Raw genomic sequence first — 19,781 nt, 5'->3', positions numbered from 1 at the left:
CTCCTCCAAATTGCCAGTAATCAGCTGGATCCATCCCTGGTGTAACTAGGGGGAAAACACTGAAATAAAGGACACATTCACTGAAAATCCCTTTCACTGAAAAGTCCTTAAAAAGTAGGATTTAATATTTTACCATTTCTTTATACAAACTTCATGCATGTCAGCACTCCCGCCAGAAAAATGTGAAGCACCAAAAGAAGGAAGATGTGGATTTACAACAATGGACAGTTATCACAGATGTATCACGTTCAGCCGGCCAGACAAGTTCAGCCGGCCAGACAAGTTCAGCCGGCCCGCAATAAAAAGTGATGATCATGGATGCCCTCCCAGGATTCAAACCCGGGTGTGTCCCCACATACGAGACCGTGTCTTCAACCATTACGCCACGGAGCAACACCCCCCCCCCCGATAGGTGGCACAGCATTTCGACATTACTGTAGATCGTTAATGTGTCTCTATTTAAAAAAGGGGTAGTCAGTCAGTCAGTAAGCGATATTCGCTCTTCTAGGCCGGCTCCGCTTATTTGGTCCGGCAAACAAGCCAATTGGTACAGCAAAATCAAATCAACAATCTAATAACTATTAACTGCAGCTGTGCTTACACTGCTATGACATGCCTGAGTGTGACAAGGGTCTTTCCCTCCATATTCTCCCTTTCTCCCTTTCTCAGTTACAAAATTGTTCTTTTGCCAGTGGGGGAAATGTCTTATAAATGTACTTCAGTGAGATCATTAAAGTACTTAAGATATCATATTTAATACTACAAATATTGATTACAATTTAAGGTTTAGATACAGTGGTTAAATTTAACTAATCTTACATGTTGCAGTTGATACTTACTAGCGATAGACTGGTCTCTCTGTTGGGTTCCTGTTGTCCCCCCGCTAACCTTGTTCCAATGCTTAATGTAAGCAAGTTTCTTATCATTAGCAGTTACTGTATCAGTGATTGAAAAGGGAATGTAAAAATGATTCAGAAACAGGCAGCTTCACATTCATAACCGATTTGAGCCAAATATAACACCTCTCCAAGACAAGCACAAATTGTATCATATATTTCTGAGTAGTGGAAGGAAACATTGGTAAAACAAAAAAGTATATTTTTTAAACCTGCTTCTTATTCACATTGATGGACATGACAATGACTTGTTCAGATGTATGAATAAAAATGTAAACGTTTTGTTAATACCAATAGGCACACACACAATACATATACTATATATATATACTGGACGACAGTTATACTGGGTCTTCAAATCTCCTTACAGCCACCACTGCCACAAAACAGCTACAGATCAAACACTGCATATGTATCCATATGACTTACTGTATGTAGGCCTACATGAAAAGCAAAGGCTGGATTGACATCTCGGTGACATTACAGTTACATTCATGTAGCCCATTGAATGACCCTCATCCATTTTAACAAACACTTGACGTTTCCTTTAGAACCACTCTTATGCCAAAATGCCAACTGTGTTGCAGTTTTTCACCACCTGTTAGTTTAGGGTTAAGCCTCTGCCCAGGGTTAGCTCTGGGCCAGCCAGGTCCAAGGTACTGACCGCTGTGGTTAGTCCATTAGCCATCCCTGATAAGGGACAATGTAAATTAAAATGAGGAACGTCTCAATGTAGACAGTGACAGTCTTAAATGGATTTTAGTTAGTGATGTAGGCAAAGACAACATTTGAATAGATTGGCTCTAAGCCAGAGCTCCAGAATTCCGCAATGAACCCTGGCCTGGCTGACTAGCATGGTCAATTCAACAGCCACTGTCCAGTTAGACAATGCATGCATGATCATTCATTTCAACACTAATAATTTGGTACTTGAGTGGCCCATGTATTACTGCTTGCAGTGGCATGAGGGCTCAGTGGTTAGCACTGTCACCTCACAGCAAGAAGGACCTGGGTTGAACTTCAACCCTGGTCCTTTCTGGGTGTTGCTTGCATGTTCTCCTTGTGTTTCTTCCAGGGCACTGATTTCCATAATATCAAGACACGCACATTTTGATGAATTAAGTGTGTTAGCTCTGTGATGCAGCTTTCCACCCAGTGCATACTGGGATACGTTCCAGTACTTTCAAAACCTTTTCTCCATGTACACTGCATTTTCTAGTTTCAGTAGTGTCAGTATGCCCCAGTGTGACTTGCCTCACTGTATTTCTCTCTCACACACTCTTCCTCTGGGCACTGATATGAACATGAGATTATTATATACATAACACATTCACATTCTAGTCAGACAACATAATTACAAATACTTTAAGCTGTTAGTATGCCTTATGAGTGCACGTGTAATGATGTGCTTTTCTCATCTCTGTTTACCCTTTTCTCTATTTTTCATGGTCAACAAGCTTACAAAGGTTAAAAACACTTCTCTTTTCACGTGCCTATGACTGAGCTCTTATACTTAACCACACTGTTTAGCCTTATAGCTTCATATGTTTTTATCACGTTTTTAGTTTTTTTCTATTTTCTTATTCAGTTTTATTTTTATGCTTTATTTTATATTTCTCTTTTTGATTTATTTTATCTTTTACCAATCATAATGCAATTTCTGGTGCTATCAGAGGAATAACCTCTTTGTAAATGTAACAATCTGCTAATGACGGATAATGCAAGTTCTTGTGCTGCTGTTTAGACATCGATGTAGGGTATTATCTCACAAAAGGACTGATGAGTTTATCCAAGTGCTGGAGCACGAGGATTGAGATACCGGGTGGTACAGTAAACAGTTCATTGAGGATGAATATAAAATGCATGTACAGACATGGCATAAATGCCCCCCTGGAGACCGCTGGGTTAAACATCGATGCAGAGATTCTCACAAAGGGACTGACCGGTTCATCCTAGCATTGGAATGTGAGGATTGAGATACCAGGGTGTTGAAGTTCATCCAGTCCCCCTGGAGACAGCTGAGCTAGAGAATTGTAACAATCTGACTGTTTTAATTCCATTGCATTTTGTATTTTTATTTTCACACGAAAAGCACATTGAATTGCTTCTATGTATGAATTTAATTGTGCTATATAAATAAACTTGCTTGCTTGCTAAAGCACTTTGGATAAACTGTGTTGTGTTCATATGCATTTAGTCAAAATATCAAAAGTATCATTAATATTCTTTACCCCCCCCCCCCCACTGGCTAGACAACTATACATTATGTTTAATGTAATTAAAAAAGTTTGCTAAATGTATATCCAGAATTAGAGTTTGGACGTATAAGTAGGCCACAGATAAATATAAAACTACGAAGATTTACCTTAAAATGACAAAGTAAATAGTTAAATTGTTAGTATGGACATATACCTTTGTAAAATGCCCTACATATTTACACTCACCTAAAAGGATTATTAGGAACACCAGTTCAATTTCTCATTAATGCAATTATCTAATCAACCAGTCACATGGCAGTTGCTTCAATGCATTTAGGGGTGTGGTCCTGGTCAAGACAATCTCCTGAACTCCAAACTGAATGTCACAATGGGAAAGAAAGGTGATTTAAGCAACTTTGAGCGTGGCATGGTTGTTGGTGCCACACGGGCTGGTCTGAGTATTTCACAATCTGCTCAGTTACTGGGATTTTCACGCACAACCATTTCTAGGGTTTGCAAAGAATGGTGTGAAAAGGGAAAACCATCCAGTATGCGGCAGTCCTGTGGGCGAAAATGCCTTGTTGATGCTAGAGGTCAGAGGAGAATGGGCCGACTGATTCAAGCTGATAGAAGAGCAACTTTGACTGAAATAACCACTCGTTACAACCGAGGATGTGCATCCCACAAAACTCCATCAACTGCAAGATGCCATCCTATAAATATGTGCCAACATTTCTAAAGAATGCTTTCAGCACCTTGTTGAATCAATGCCACGTAGAATTAAGGCAGGTCTGAAGGCGAAAGGGGGTCAAACACAGTATTAGTATGGTGTTCCTAATAATCCTTTAGGTGACTGTATATTGTCTTTTTACATGCATTTATCAGTAATTTAAGAAAACAGAAAAAACACTGTATAAATTATATAGTAATTGTTCTGTAAAAAAAAGGAGGAATATACAGTGGGGAGAACAAGTATTTGATACGCTGCTGATTTTGCAGGTTTCCCCACAAAGCATGTAGAAGTCTGTAATTTTTATCATAGGTACACTTCAACTGTGAGAGAACAAAAATTCAGAAAATCACACTGTATGATTTTTAAGTAATTAGCATTTTATTGCAAGACATAAGTATTTGATACATCAGAAAAGCAGAACTTCATATTTGGTACAGAAACCTTTGTTTGCAATTAGAGATCATACATTTCCTGTAGTTCTTGACCAGGATTTTGGCCCACTCCTCCATACAGACCTTCTCCAGATCCTTCAGGTTTCGGGGCTGTCGCTGGGCAATACGGACTTTCAGCTCCCTCCAAAGATTTTCTATTAGGTTCAGGTCTGGAGACTGGCTAGGCCACTCCAGGTCCTGGAGATGCTTCTTATGGAGCCACTCCTTAGTTGCCCTGGCTGTGTGTTTCGGGTCATTGTCATGCTGGAAGACTCAGCCACGACCCATCTTCAATGCTCTTACTGAGGAAAGGTTGTTGGCAAAGATCTCGTGATACATGGCCCCATCCATTTTCCCCTCAATACGGTGCAGTCGTCCTGTCCCCTTTGCAGAAAAGCATCCCCAAAGAATGATATTTCTACCTCCATGCTTCACGGTTGGGATGGTGTTCTTGGGGTTGTACTCATCCTTCTTCTTCCTCCAAACACGGCGAGTGGAGTTTAGACCAAAAAGCTCTAATTTTGTCTCATCAGACCAGATGACCTTCTCCTATTCCTCCTCTGGATCATCCAGATGGTCATTTTCTAATAATTGCGCCAACAGTTGTTGCCTTCTCACCAAGCTGCTTGCCTATTGTCCTGTAGCCCATCACAGCCTTGTGCAGGTCTCCAATTTTATCCCTGATGTCCTTACACAGCTCTCTGGTCTTGGCCATTGTGGAGTGCTTGTAGTCTGTTTGAGTCTGTGGACAGGTGTCTTTTATACAGGTAACAAGTTCAAACAGGTGCAGTTAATACAGGTAATGAGTGGAGAACAGGAGGGCTTCTTAAAGAAAAACTAAAAGGTCTGTGAAAGACAGAATTCTTACTGGTTGGTAGGTGACCAAATACTTATGTCATGCAATAAAATGCAAATTAATTACTTAAAAATCATACAATGTGATTTTCTGAATTTTTGTTCTCTCACAGTTGAAGTGTACCTATGATAAAAAATGACAGACCTCTACATGCTTTGTAAGTAGGAAAACCTGCAAAATCGCCAGTGTACCAAATACTTGTTGTCCCCACTCTATGTAATCTGTCTTTATTGGCATTATACTTAAAATAACAGTCGGATTGTTAATCTACCGATAATGTTCGTAATTTTACAGTTTTGTATACAGTCTGAAAAAACAGAAAACCACAAAAAACATTTAATTTCCCGAAATGGATTTATTTTTACAGTTACTTATCATTCATAGGGTTTCATGAGATTTGTAAGAATAAGATTTAGAGTAATGCCACAGATTTAGAGTAATCTACCTTATATCCTGAAAAAAAAAACTAAATTAAGTAGTTATTTGAATTAATGCACACACACTGTCAGATTATCAATAAACATTATAACATCATCAGCATATAATGCTATTTAATGAGTTCTACTGTTTCTGGTCTGTATTCCTTCTACCAATGTACAACCCCAGTCCCAAACCCCAGTCTAAAATGCAAATACATTCCCCCCCCCAACATGCCGTTTTCATTAGAACTGATGAAGTATTTTTCTATTTAAACTATAGTCACAGAGGAGACCCTGGTTTGTCAGTGTATCAATTCCAGACAAATGGGATTGTTCCGGGTCATATTTTCTCTGTCTCCCTGAGTTTGTCAAGTCCATGTTTGGTCTTTCCTGTTCACGATTGAGTTTATCAATTCATTCTGTTCACCTGTGTTGAGCCTTCACCAGTTTCTGTTCTCCTTCAGTCTGTGTATTTAGTTCAGCGCCTTACTCCCAGTCTATGTGGATCACTGTTATGTGTGATGTTCCTGTCTGTCTGGTGGTTTTTGGCATGTGTTATTCAGCATATCAGTTCTGTATATTTCCAGAGACGCTCAGTTTTGTTTTGAGTTGCAATGAACTTACTTAGTTGCTTCTGCATCTGCTTCCACCTTCCTAAGTATTTTTTTCCCCCTCAATCTCCTGTTGAAAAAGGTCCATGTCCCAGCTCAGTTTGGTACATTGTTAAATCCAGATCCAAAAGAAATGTGGGATAAATGCATTTAGCTGGACACATAAACCATGGCAGGGAATATGAAGCCATCTTGACATCTGTTTCTTGTTGTGTGTACCTATGTAAATGTACCTGGAAATTTCATATATTTTGATTTTGCACTTTGGTCAACAACAGTTGTTTTAAATGTGCTTCATAAATAAAGTTGACATTGACATTTGGTGACTTTGAGGTCTAAAAACAATTGTCTGGTTTGAATATTCTGTATAAATCTATTCATTTGTAAACACAGCAATCAGAATTATGCTGTATAACGCTACATTTACAGTAGACAAAAACCTGCTTCTGGTATCTCGCCACGTCATGTGTTTTGCAGCAACAAGAGGGTGGCAAAGATAATTTGCCTTGTCTGTTCCAGAACTTTTCTTTGCAGCAAAAAGAAAGCTATGGAACAGACAAGGCAAATGACGGGTATCTATTGTAAATCCTGATCCTCCAGTGATTTTCTTTTTTGTCTTTAGATGTGATCACAGTTCAAGTCAGGTTCATGTAGTCCATGCCAAATTATATATATCTGATGGGGCAGAAATTTGTGTACTAAAACAAGTTCCCTGTAATAACAAGGGTCATAAGCATTTACTTTCTTGGAGGGGACTTCCAGTCCCCAAGTCCTAATTCCAAAATGGGACTCAGGAACCAGACCAGCCTGTTTCAGGCACATTCCCATGTAGACATCATCAATTGGCGAAATGGTAATATTATGGGACATTTGGTAAATGACCATCGCCGTATATCCAGAGAGCAGGAAACCCCCTCCACCACAGTAAGGGGGGAATGTGTCTGACTCTTGAACCTGTACTGGGACATAATACTTTATCTTTGGATCTCTTACTGGTCCTAGATTGTTGATTAGATAACCTGAAAAATGATGCTGGTCACCATTGTTGTTTTTCAGGCTCTGCAGGAAATGGACCATGTTATCAGTGTTGGCAAAGACGTCATCGTCTCCGTTGAGGAGAAATCGAGCCTGGCGGCAGTTCTTGTCCATCCACTGTAAGAACAGGATCTGCTTCAGGGTGAGGTTGAAGAAGGTGTCATTGAAGTCCCAATGCAAGATGTCATTATGCTCACGGTTCTCCAGTCTCAGAAGCTTGTTTAAATTCTCCTTCTCAAATCCTGTACCTGTTGTTCCCGATAGGAATACCCGGCGAATCCACACTCCGTTCTGCAGTCTCTCTTTGGCCCAGGTTTTTCGTAGTATTTCGCGGCGGTCGTAATTTAAAGGGGAGCTTTTTATGACCAGCAGAAGGAAGACCTCAGCAGACTTGTGCAGGCCTCCACATTTATTAGGTACATCCAGCAGCATTGGGAAGTGGCGGCAGTGACGATAAAAAAGGAAGTCTTGGATGTGACCGGGCAGGGAGGAGAAACCTGACACATTGGCCGCAGATTCATTACGTTGACAATAGTCTGCGGTTAAAAAAACTGCCCTCTCAGTGGTTGGTTCCTGATCTCTGTTTCGATTGGTTGATTCCCTTTTGTTTTTCTGGACATTGTCTGAGAATTCATCAGGAGGAATGACTTCCTTGATAAAAAAGCGGATAACCAAGCACACAGTGTAAATCATCAGTACAGCTGTCAATGCGCATAAACAAGAAGACCTTCTCATACTTGTTGTTCTGTAATAAGAAAAAATAAACATTATTTTAGAATGTGTGACAGTGTATTGTACTATGTGCTTCTAAACAATAACATATTACATTAGATGACTGTTTTAACCTCAAGCCAAACACAACTTCTGTTGTCACACGCACAAAAATACTAACACATTTTTTTTTGTTGCATTTGTACCATTTGTCCAGGATTAAAACTTGTTTTTGAGCAAACATTAAGTGATGTCTTGTATTGTAAAAATAAAAGTACCAAACAGAAAACCCTAAAAGCTGATTGGCCCAAAGTCTGAGTATAAGATTTACTAGAACTAGTAACCAGTTTATAATTGGTGATACCTAACAGGCCTTAGGCCAGGTTTATTAGCATATACCACACCATATTGTGCCTTATTTCTTAAATATATATATATAATTCTTCAAGGATACAACAAAAATGTGTTCCCACTATTCAGCCACAAGTCCATTGTAAGCCTAGCAATCAACATTTTATGACTGTCTTTAAAAACAATGATCAACTCAGCAAGAATTTATTTCCCCCTTCAAATTATGATATTCTTACTAAAAAGAGATGAGTGCAGTTTCATATCTGGAGCCAGCAGATATCACTATTCATGACTGTTTAGGGGTAACATCTGTTTGGGTATCTGTGAACAATGTATTTCCTTACCTAATTATGCCTGGTGATTGTTCAGTGTTCAGCTATGGAATTGTGAAGAAAGAAAAGATTGGAATTTCTTATTTATTTAAAGAAATTGCATGTGTTTTGGCACATGTGCAAAAAAGTACGTACAACTGTCTACAATAAGCACAATACCTACATGCACATGGCTTGCTGAGCAAAACTGATGAGATGATTCTCAGTGAAATTATCATACTCATCACAACTTCTAAACTTTCTTTCATCGTTTGAGACATCACATGCATAATGATCCATTCAATTATAAATATCAGTTTATACATACAGTGGGGAGAAGAAGTATTTGATAACCTGCAAAATCGGCAGTGTTTCCCACTTACAAAGCATATAGAAGTCTGTAATTTTTATCATAGGTACACTTCAACTGTGAGTGACGGAATCTAAAACAAAAATCCTGGAAATCACATTGTATGATTTTTAAGTAATTAATTTGCATGTTATTGCATGACATAAGTATTTGATACATCAGAAAAGCAGAACTTATATTTGGTACAGAAACCTATGTTTGCAATTACAGAGATCATACGTTTCCTGTAGTTCTTGACCAGGTTTGCACACACTGCAGCAGGGATTGTGGCCCACTCCTCCATACAGACCTTCTCCAGATCCTTCAGGTTTCGGGGCTGTCCCTGGGCAATATGGACTTTCATATATGGTCCCAGCTCTCTTCAGGTCATTGACCAGGTCCTGCCGTGTAGTTCTGGGCTGATCCCTCACCTTCCTCATGAACATTGATTCCCCACGAGGTGAGATCTTGCATGACCGAGGGAGATTGACCCTCATCTAGAAAAACTAACAGATCAGTGAGAGCCGGAATTCTTACTGGTTGGTAGGTGATCAAATACTTATTTCATGCAATAAAATGCTAATTAATTATTTAAAAAATCATACAATGTGATTTTCTGGATTTTTGTTTTAGATTCCGTCTCTCACAGTTGAAATGTACCTATGATAAAAATTACAGACTTCTACATGTTTTGTAAGTAGGAAAACCTGCAAAATCGGCAGTGTTTTAAATACTTGTTTTCCCCACAGTACATGTATATTCCATAAATATCTATGACATGAAATGTTTGTGATATCTGCTATATTTGCAAACTACCTGCCAGGTGACATAGTAATTAAATGGAAATCGCCAGGAGATTCCCCCCCCCCCAGTGCATAGCAAAGGAAAATATCAGATGTGATGAAGAAAATCGCTTTTCATTGTTTTTTTCTGGAGAATGTTTCGCTCACTATACATGACTTTATATGTAAGAAATATGTAAAAATTGACATGTAAAAGAGAATTTTCTATTTACATAAATACATTTACTGTATAAATACAAATATGCATATCCTATTTCTGTGTACTACAGAATTTTACAGTATTCACTTATCCCAGTAAACTCTTACCACTGTTTAAACTGGTATCTAAAAAGCTCAGTGTGATACACACACAGAAATGTATATATAACAAACAGTTCCAGGGTTGACTGCCATGGTGAAAAAACATCTAAACATTTTGACCAGTACAGCTCACACGATGAGAAAAAAAAAAAACTTAATTTTGGTGGCACTGGCCATTTAACTGACACAATACCTAGGTTTTGAAGCATGAATTAAATACTTTGGGTGAGTTACTACATTTTGCACACATTAGTTGTGATAGCCCTTGAAACAGTTGTGACGATTGTACTTACAGTTTAGAGAATGTTAAGACTGTTTCAAACAAGAAACCAGAGAAGCCTAGTTTAGCCGGCCCGCAACAGAAAGTGTTGCCACATGAAAGGCTGTGTCGTTAACCACTACACCACAGAGCTGTACATTTGCCAGGTGTCAGTATAGCCTCTTGTCTCTATCCTGAACAAATCGTCTTTTGTCACTGGCTATTTTAATAGTTAATTGGCCATTTGTGAATAACATTGATACAGTTAAACTGACTAACGTTTCTTATTAAGTTTACCTCCACCACAAATAGCGTCTATGTATGGTGTTTGCCACTGGCCGTTTTAACAGCGTATTAGCCAGTAATCTGTTTTACCGGTATCTACTAACCTACTGGAATAGTCATAAGAATTGAGCAATTGCTAGCGAGTCTGCCAAGCTATTTCATTTCATTGCATAAGAACATATTTTTTTCTTTCATGGCAAAACATACTCTCAATAGATTGGAACATAGGTCTTCCACATGAGAGGCACTGTCTTAACCACTATGCCACAGCATTACACGTTTCAGCAGTCGCTAGACTCAATCAATCAATCAATCAAAATTTATTTATAAAGCGCTTTTTACAACAGCAGTTGTCACAAAGTGCTTTACAGAGACACCCGGCCTTAAACCCCAAGGAGCAAACAACAGCAGTGTTGAATTTCAGTGGCTAGGAAAAACTCCCTAAGAAGGTCGAATTTTAGGAAGAAACCTAGAGAGGACCCAGGCTCAGAGGGGTGACCAGTCCTCTTCTGGCTGTGCCGGGTGAGATATTAAGAGTCCAATTGGAATAATAAATAAATTTCTCTTGGCTAAATCCAGAGTATATTCGATTTTAGACTAGGTCAGAAGTATGACCAGGTGGACAAGGACAGGAACAGCAACGGTCCCCCCAAACCAGGTAATCCGCAGGTGTGGACCAGGACCTCATCTCCTTCTAAAATTTAAAATTGGAGGAAACTGAGAAAAGTTAGTAGTACATCCCTCATGTCCCCCAGCACAATAATATAGCAGCGTAACACCTTGGAAACTGAGACTCCATTGTGGATTGTGTTAAACTGAAAAACGTTTCTTATTAAATGTATCTCCTCCATTGCGTCTATGAACTCTATTGTTTTGCCACTGGCGGTTTTAACAACGTATTAGCCAGTAATAGGCTTACTAGCATCTACTAACTTCCTAGGAATAATCAAAAGAATTGTGCAATTTCTAGCGAGACTGAAGGTGAACTTTAAGACACTGACGTCTTAAAGTGTTTTACTATGATGTTGTGTTTTTATAGCACAAATTGTCGATTTAATTTCACTTTGTTACAATATGTCTTGGTTAGGCTATAGCAGTGGTTCCCAACCAGGGGTACTAGGACCCCTGGGGGTACTTGGCCTCTCCACAGGGGGTACTTGAAACACTCATGACACCATAGACTCACTAGTGAAATTAACATGAGGGGGTACTTCAGGGGTACTGAAAGCAGTGCAAAAACATTTTGGGGGTACAGTAACTGAAAAAGGTTGGGAGACAGTTTAGAGTGGGCTATAGTTTAGAGTGTTGTATATTATCGCTACGTAGATGTCGAGTGCTATGTGACAAGAATTTCATTGTGCAGGATGACGCTATGTTTTTCGGTGCATTTGATAAAACTGAAACTTAAACCTTAAACTTTCTTACTATACAGAAAAAAAACACATCAATTGAAAGATAAAAATCTGTCTGTAATGTTCCCCTTTATTAAATTCTTTCCCAGTTTTGTCATGTCAAAATAATGAATAATAACAGTAATTTCTACATATCGAGACTCACAAAAATATGCTTTTGATTTATTTAGGTTTTAAAAATAGAAATACAAATTCCCAACCAAACCATAACGTTAGTGTAAGTCCTACAAATAGAAAATAATTATTAACAAAGAAAGTTAAATAGAATTGCTTGCGGCCTCATTTTAAAGTTACAATATATATACTCAATAACAGCATTTAAAAAAATCTAAATACACTTCTCATAAGAATTATGGGACACAATCATCACAGTATAACAACAAGTAAATTAAACTTCAGGGATATCTATCTGTCCAGTTAGGAATCATAAGCGATTGTAAAACAGTGTTACCTGTTTTGGGGCAAATGAAAGTGACAACAGGTGCACTGGAGAGGCAACAGAAAGACAACCCACGAAACAATGGTTTTCAGTTGCATAGTCAATTGTTTAGCAGAACGGCTTAACTGAAAATAATGAATCTAGCTAAGCAAGTACACAACAGTATTTCAATAAAGGTGACATTTTGTGATTATGAAAGCACAAAAACATTATTTTCTAATTGATTGTACCTTAGACAAGTTAGCACCTCTTCTGTACTGAGTCCATGTGATAATGTTACAAGTTTTTCTGCTCGTTTTATTCGCTGGGAAAAATCTTATACTTTTGACTGATACTTTACTAAAAGGGATTGCTGACGATTGACAAGGGGAGGGCTGACGAATGACAAGGGGAGGGCTGACGAATGACAAGGGGAGGGCTGACGAATGACAAGGGGAGGGCTGACGAATGACAAGGGGAGGGCTGAAGCTTAAACAGGGTGATGTTTGACAGGGGGGAGAGCGGACATTTGACCAGGGGAGGGGTGATGTTTGATAGATGGAGGGGTGATGACTGAGTAGGAGGAAGAACGGAGTTTCTGGGGAGGAATGATAACGTTCCTAATATGGATGCTGTAAGTGGCCTCTCCCATCCGTCCGGCTTAACACCCCTCTCAAGGTCGCTCGTTAGAATAAGAATATGTTCTTATTCTAATTTGACTTTATAGTTGCAATAGGAGTACATTATACAGGTGCTGGTCATAAAATTAGAATATCATCAAAAAGTTGATTGATTTCAATAATTCCATTCAAAAAGTGAAACTTGTATAATGTATACATTAATTCTACACAGACTGATATATTTCAAGTGTTTATTTCTTTTAATTTTGATTATTATAACTGACAACTAATGAAAACCCCATATTCAGTATCTCAGAAAATTTTTATATTGCGAAAAGGTTCAATACTGAAGACACCTGGTGCCAAACTCTAATCAGTAGGGGTGTAACGATTCATTTTAACCACGATTTGATTCGTATCACGATTCGTGGTTGTCGATACGATTCAAGGCCGATAATGGTTCATTTAGAACGATACGATCCGAAACGATTCAGTGACTGGAAATCGGTTCAGTATCTTTTCAGCCAAAAATTCAACCCGTTTGACTGAAATAAATACCTGGATACTGGACAGTGCAGGTGAAGTTTCCTAGATTCCTGTTGTTTCTTGTAAGGGAATCAGGTATCAATTAATTATGGATATAAACAAACAAGTAAACAACAATTAATGGCAAATGCATTCACATATTATTTGAATAAAGTGCAACCAACACTTTAGGTTGAATTAACAGGAAGTTAAAATGTTCTGCTCTCATTTTCAATATTCAATACATTTTCAATAAAAGTACAGTAAGTGCAACCAAAATTTCAACAGTAGGTTTACCTGCTACTTGTGCTTTTGTTTTTCAACATAAAAATACTACTATATTAATATCAAAAATAAAGTGCAACCAACATTTCTTCAGGTTGAATTAACAGTAGGTTTACCTGCTACTTTTGCTGTTGTTTTTTCAACATAGAAATAATACAAATACAGTATTAATATCAAAAAGGAAGTGCAACCAACACTTTCCACACACTGGACCGCAATGGTGGCTTGATAATTTCTCGCTCGTCGGCTTCTCCTCTGCCATCTGCCATGCTATGTTTTGTTGTCTTTGCGCTGCTGCTGGCCCGGGGCGATGACGTCACGGATAGGCAGACTGAATCGAGTAACATTTATTGCCTTTATCATTAAAAGTGATAAGAAAAAACATTCCTATAAAGTCTGACGTGCTTAAATCCAATGGGTTATGTCCTAGTATCGATACAATCGATTGATTACACTTTAAAACGATGTTAGATCGATATATGTCGTCCGGAAGGCCAACTTGCTGAGCACAGATCGATGTAGTTGGATCATAGGAATATAAATCGATACATCGATGTAGTAGATGGATCGTTACACCCCTACTAATCAGCTAATTAACCCAAAACACATGCAAAGGCCTTTAAATGGTCTCTCACTCTAGTTCTGTAGGCTACACAATCATGGGGAAGACTGCTGACTTCACAGCTGTCCAAAAGACGACCATTGACACCTTGCACAAGGAGGGCAAGATACAAAAGGTCATAGCTAAAGAGGCTGGCTGTTCACAGAGCTCTGTGTCCAAGCACATTAATAAAGAGGGAAGGAAAAGATGTGGTAGAAAAAAAAGTGTACAAGCAATAGGGATAACCGCACCCTGGAAAGGATTGTGAAACAAAACCCATTCAAAAATGTGGTATTCAAATCCAGCCCTGGAAGCCAGTTACACTCCATTTCCCCAATGCAACCCTCTAATCGGGGGATTAGCCTAACCCTACTGATCTCGAAACCCAGATTGAAATATACCCCAGTCTGTTTCCCTGTTCCCCTCTGAACTCACCACCCATTACAACAGCTGCCTGTCCTCCTCCCTCAGAACCTGCTCAGTGTGCTCCCTGTTACCCCCCCTCCAGAGCTATGTCAGTTTAAAGCCACTGGACGGCATCTCAAACGCCTTTACAAAAGAACTGGTCTTGAAATCCACTCCCAAGCATACAGAGATCTTATCAACTATACAAACCTCCTCTCAGCCACAGGCAGAAATGGGTGGGGGACAAACAACCTCCACATCCTGGGAAAGCTATGATTTGAGTGAGACGAGAGAAGCTTGCAATGCAATGTATGTAGTGTTCTTTAGCTGGCAAAGTGACTGTGTTCATGTCTACTATCTGAAAAGAATTAAATGCACATGGCTAACGTGTAGTTAATCCAGTCTGTTTTATGTTGGTAGGGTTCACACACAATAGTGAATTTGTACAGCTACAGTAGTGAGCAAAATAAAACAGTATTACAGCACCACTTTTGGTGTCCCCCTCAGGAATTGCTCTTGGGAAAATGTTATGTAATTGTCCCCTCCAAAGTTGATATCAGATTTTCGCCCCTGCTCTCTGCTGCTAAAACATCCTTCTGCTCTGACATCATCAACAGTTGAAAAAACTCTAAAGTCCTCTTCTCCACAGTCAACCATCTCCTTCCCCTCCACCGAAGAATCCAACAAGTTCCTTACATTCTTCCACACTAAAGTCCTCAACATCCAACAACACCTACTTACAACCAGTACCCCCTCAGACAACCTGTCTTGGATATAAACATCAGAAGGACCAGTCTATACCACCTGCCCCTCTTCATACCAGCCACTGAAAACTCTGTTATAGAACTTGTCTGCAATTCAAAATGATTCACCTGCCATCTTGACCACATGCTCACCACTCTTGTTAAAGCATGCCTTCCTTCCATCTCATCCCTACTCACTCACCTAATCAACTCCTCTCTCACCACTGGTATTGTACTGCCCTCCCTGAAGATTGCTGTTGACACCCTGATGTTGAAAAAACCTAATGCCAACCCTGATTACCTGAACATCTACCAACGCATCTCCAACCTGCCCTTTCTCTCCAAAACCTTGGAGAGGGTGGTGGCCACTCAACTACAAAAATATCTCAATTCCAATAACATCCATGAACCATTCCAGTCTGGTTTCCGTTCCAAACACAGCCCTTGTCCAAACCCCTAACATCCTCCTCCATGCAGCTGACTCTGGCCTACTATCCATCCTGGTCATCCCAGACCTGAGTGCGGCTTTTGATGCCATTTCCCATCCACTCCTCCTGGAACATCTGGTTGGTGTTTATGTCACGGGCGTTACTCTCTCTTGGTTCTCCTCCTACCTCACCGACCGTCAACAATATGTCCATATCAACAATCATAGATCACAGTGTGCAGCTGTCACTCAAGGTGTCCCCCAGGGGTCAGTGCTCAGACCACTCCTCTTCATTATATACCTCCTACCACTGGGGATGATCATTATATTCCTCCTACCACTGGGGATGATCATTATATTCCTCCTACCACTGGGGATGATCATTATATTCGTCCTACCACTGGGGATGATCATTATATTCCTCCTACCACTGGGGATGATCATTATATTCCTCCTACCACTGGGGATGATCATTATATTCCTCCTACCACTGGGGATGATCATTATATTCCTCCTACCACTGGGGATGATCATCATTATATATAGGTGCTGGTCATATAATTAGAATATCATCAAAAAGTTGATTTATTTCAGTAATTCCATTCAAAAAGTCAAACTTGTATAATGTATACATTCCTTCCACACATACTGATATATTTAGAGTGTTTTTTCTTTTAATTTTGATTATTATAACTGACAACTAATGAAAACCCCAAATTCAGTACCTCAGAAAATTTGAATATTGTGAAAAGGTTCAATATTGAAGACTCAATATATATTAAGACTAATTAACTCTAAACACCTGCAAAAGCCTTTAAATGGTCTCTCAGTCTAGTTCTGTAGGCAACACAATCATGGGGAAGACTGCTGATTTGACAGCTGTCCAAAAGACAACCATTGACACCTTGCACGCCAGACCCGACAATGCAGAAGAGCTGAAGGTCACTATCAGAGCTGAGCAGTGCCACAGACTGATCGACTCCATGCCACACCGCATTGCTGCAGTAATTCAGGCAAAAGGAGCCCCAACTAAGTATTGAGTGCTGTACACGGTCATACTTTGGCCAACATTTCTAAAAATAATTTTTTGTATCAGTCTTAATATATAAGTAATATTCAGATTTTCGAAGATACTGAATTTGGGATTTTCGTTAGTTAGTTATAATCATCACAATTAAAAGAAATTATATATCAGTCTGTGTGTAATGAATGAATATAATATACAAGTTTCACTTTTTGAATGGATTTACTGAAATAAATCAACTTTTTGATGATATTTAAATTTTATGACCAGCACCTGTAAATATATTTTATAAAATGAAACAAAAATGATGGCTGAATTATTATCCTTACACTTTAGAGGACACTAGTCGAATAAGAAATGGGAGATAAGACAGATTTTGCCAACGATTTGTTTATAGTAATACACTTGAAACAAATAGCCAACCGAAAACTGCAGACAGTGCCTTCCCACGCGATCAACCGGCCTTAAAAAATCGAATGAAAAGCAGCCTAACGTGGTAATCGATTGCTGCCTTGATGTACACAATTGAATTAAAGCTACGAAGATCAGTTAAATATGTAGACCAAACTGTCCTCTCAACAAGGAAACAAGTCGCAGCAATGCGAATAAAGAGAGAGAATTATTTTTAATACTACAATCTTCTGCTGATGAGTAACTCATTTTACCTCGGTGTCATATAGCACACAAACACTAAATAAAAACATATTTAAGTAATTACTGTTTAGCTATATTCATATTAGTAAGGCATTACAACTTTGACTGACCTGCAAAACCCCGGTAAATTATTTTCGTTTCTTCTTGACAGTGACTTAGTTCGCACTTTCTTCTGGCTTGAAGGATGCAGTTAGACCCTATTGGAAGATACAGACCGAATCAGGAAATTGAGGATCAGCGACTTGTGAGCAACATTAAAAGAACACTTCCGGGTCAGTAAAATGTTGAAAATGTCAAAGTAAAGGAGGCTAACGAATTACTTCAAAACTGATATAAATTGAATTTATTCATTATTTAAGAAAATTTACCTCTCAAAACATTGATCATATATAAGAGTAATATCAATCAAAAGTGGGTATTAAAACACGTTCCAAGGTCTTTGAGGAATATGGAATACATTTCAAGTTCAAAGTTCAAAAGGTTAATTTGTCATTTGCAATGACAAGTTATTGCAATGAAATGCTTTGTTTTCCTACTCCCGACAGTGCAGTTAAAAAGTAACATAATATATGAATAAGAAGATAACACAAACTATCAATAATAACACAATACAAAAAAACATGCATCAATAATAATAACTATACAACTGTACAATCGTAGTGCAATGTAAAAGTGACAGGTGTGCATGATATGATTGGCAGATGAGAATGATATGAAGTGACAGGTGTGCATGGGTCTATGGATGGAAGGGAGGAGGTGTTCCTGAATTTAGCAGCCTTACGGCCTGAGGAAAGAAACTATCCCGTAGCCTGTTTGTTTTGGACGGAATACTCCTGTACCTTCTGCCTGAAGGCAGCTTGGTAAACAATCCGTGGCATGGGTGGCTGGAATCTGTAATGACCAGTTTGCCTCATATGGAATACATATTGTCTCATAGATAAAAAACTGTTGGATGGTTCTCCTCCTACCTCAAAAAATTTGGAGTGGTCTCTTAATTTTTTCCAGAGCTGTATATTGCCCTATACAGAAAGAAATATTCTATATGCCGCAGTGACTGTATTGTAGGAAATGTTCAGGAGACAGTATAGAGTGATTATATGCAAAAAAATCAAGGGGCACAATGAATTAAAATGCCAGAGTAAAATGCCAGCAACAATTGCAAATACACAGTGCCCCTTAATTTTCCAGGATACTTTGAATCTACAGACACTCCTGAACATTTCCTACAATACATTCACTGCGGCTTATAGATTTTATTTCTTCTTTATGAGGCCATATCAATTCAATTCAATTCAATAAATGTATTGCCATGTCTCAAATATAAAAACAAAAACTTAAAAGACAAACATCATAAGTACAAATGGGACATTAGACCAAAACCCTGCAGACAAAAGACAATGAAGAGCACAGTTGATAGAGTGCTGCAAATAATCAATGCAAATTCAGATGCCTAATAGCCAAAGGGTAAGTGCTGTCTCTAAAATGTGATGTAGAAGTCTTAATACTCCTATATCTTCTTCCTGATGGTAGGAGATTAAATAGATAGAGAGCAGGATGAGAGTGGTCCGTTATGATGTTTTTAGCCTTCCTGATTATTCTGGTGGAAAAAAGTGAAGAAAGTGAAGGCAGGCTACAACCTATGATTTTTTATGCTCTGCGTACCACTCTTTCCATCCTGATTTTGTCCTGAGCGGTTGTGTGACCGTACCAGACAAGCATGGAAAAAGTAAGCACGCTTTCAATGGTTGACCTGTAAAAGTGGGTCATGGCAACTCGACTGACTCTAAACTTTTTGAGCTGCCACAGAAAGTGGAGTCGCTGGTGAGCTTTACTGATCTTAATATTAGTGTTGAGCTCCCATGATAAAGATTCCTGGATTGTAATCCCAAGGAACTGGAATGAAGTGACCCTCTCCACCTCCACCCCATTAATGGAGAGCGTAGGGAGGGGACTAGGGGTCCTTCTAAAATCCACTACCAGTTCCTTGGTTTTAGGAATGTTAAGTATCAAGTTAAAACTTTCGCACCCTTTCACCAACCCCTCCACTTCTCTGCGGTAGTCAGACTCATCTTCGTTAGTAATAAGACCAACTACAGAGGTATCATCAGCAAACTTAAAC

At 38.9% G+C, this 19,781-nt stretch overlaps 1 protein-coding gene across 3 annotated transcripts; it reads right to left on the bottom strand.

The window, feature by feature from the left end:
* Nucleotides 1-6,096: 6,096 nt before the first annotated feature.
* LOC105007498 (N-acetyllactosaminide beta-1,3-N-acetylglucosaminyltransferase 3-like) lies at nucleotides 6,097-17,877 on the bottom strand. 3 transcript variants are annotated; one of them, XM_034296958.1, is made up of 3 exons: nucleotides 17,773-17,870; nucleotides 8,586-8,617; nucleotides 6,097-7,924 (listed from the first exon to the last, which is right to left on the bottom strand). In XM_034296958.1, the coding sequence occupies exon 3, from the start codon at nucleotides 7,912-7,914 to the stop codon at nucleotides 6,763-6,765; it is 1,152 nt and encodes a 383-aa protein (XP_034152849.1). In that variant the 5' UTR covers nucleotides 7,915-7,924; nucleotides 8,586-8,617; nucleotides 17,773-17,870; the 3' UTR covers nucleotides 6,097-6,762. The 3 variants fall into 3 exon arrangements, with proteins under 3 accessions (XP_034152849.1, XP_034152847.1, XP_034152848.1); XM_034296956.1 differs by lacking the exon at nucleotides 8,586-8,617 and having other exon boundaries at nucleotides 17,773-17,877; XM_034296957.1 differs by lacking the exon at nucleotides 17,773-17,870 and having other exon boundaries at nucleotides 8,586-8,922.
* Between the last annotated feature and the right edge of the window lie 1,904 nt (nucleotides 17,878-19,781).

This window comes from Esox lucius, chromosome 14 (genome assembly GCF_011004845.1).
Source record: "Esox lucius isolate fEsoLuc1 chromosome 14, fEsoLuc1.pri, whole genome shotgun sequence".
Classification (NCBI taxonomy): domain Eukaryota; kingdom Metazoa; phylum Chordata; class Actinopteri; order Esociformes; family Esocidae; genus Esox; species Esox lucius.
This window is presented reverse-complemented; position numbering and strand designations above follow the sequence as displayed.

Bases quoted from the DNA above. Each gene is read 5' to 3' on its own strand.
- LOC105007498 (XM_034296956.1), bottom strand. From the start codon at position 7,914: ATGAGAAGGTCTTCTTGTTTATGCGCATTGACAGCTGTACTGATGATT.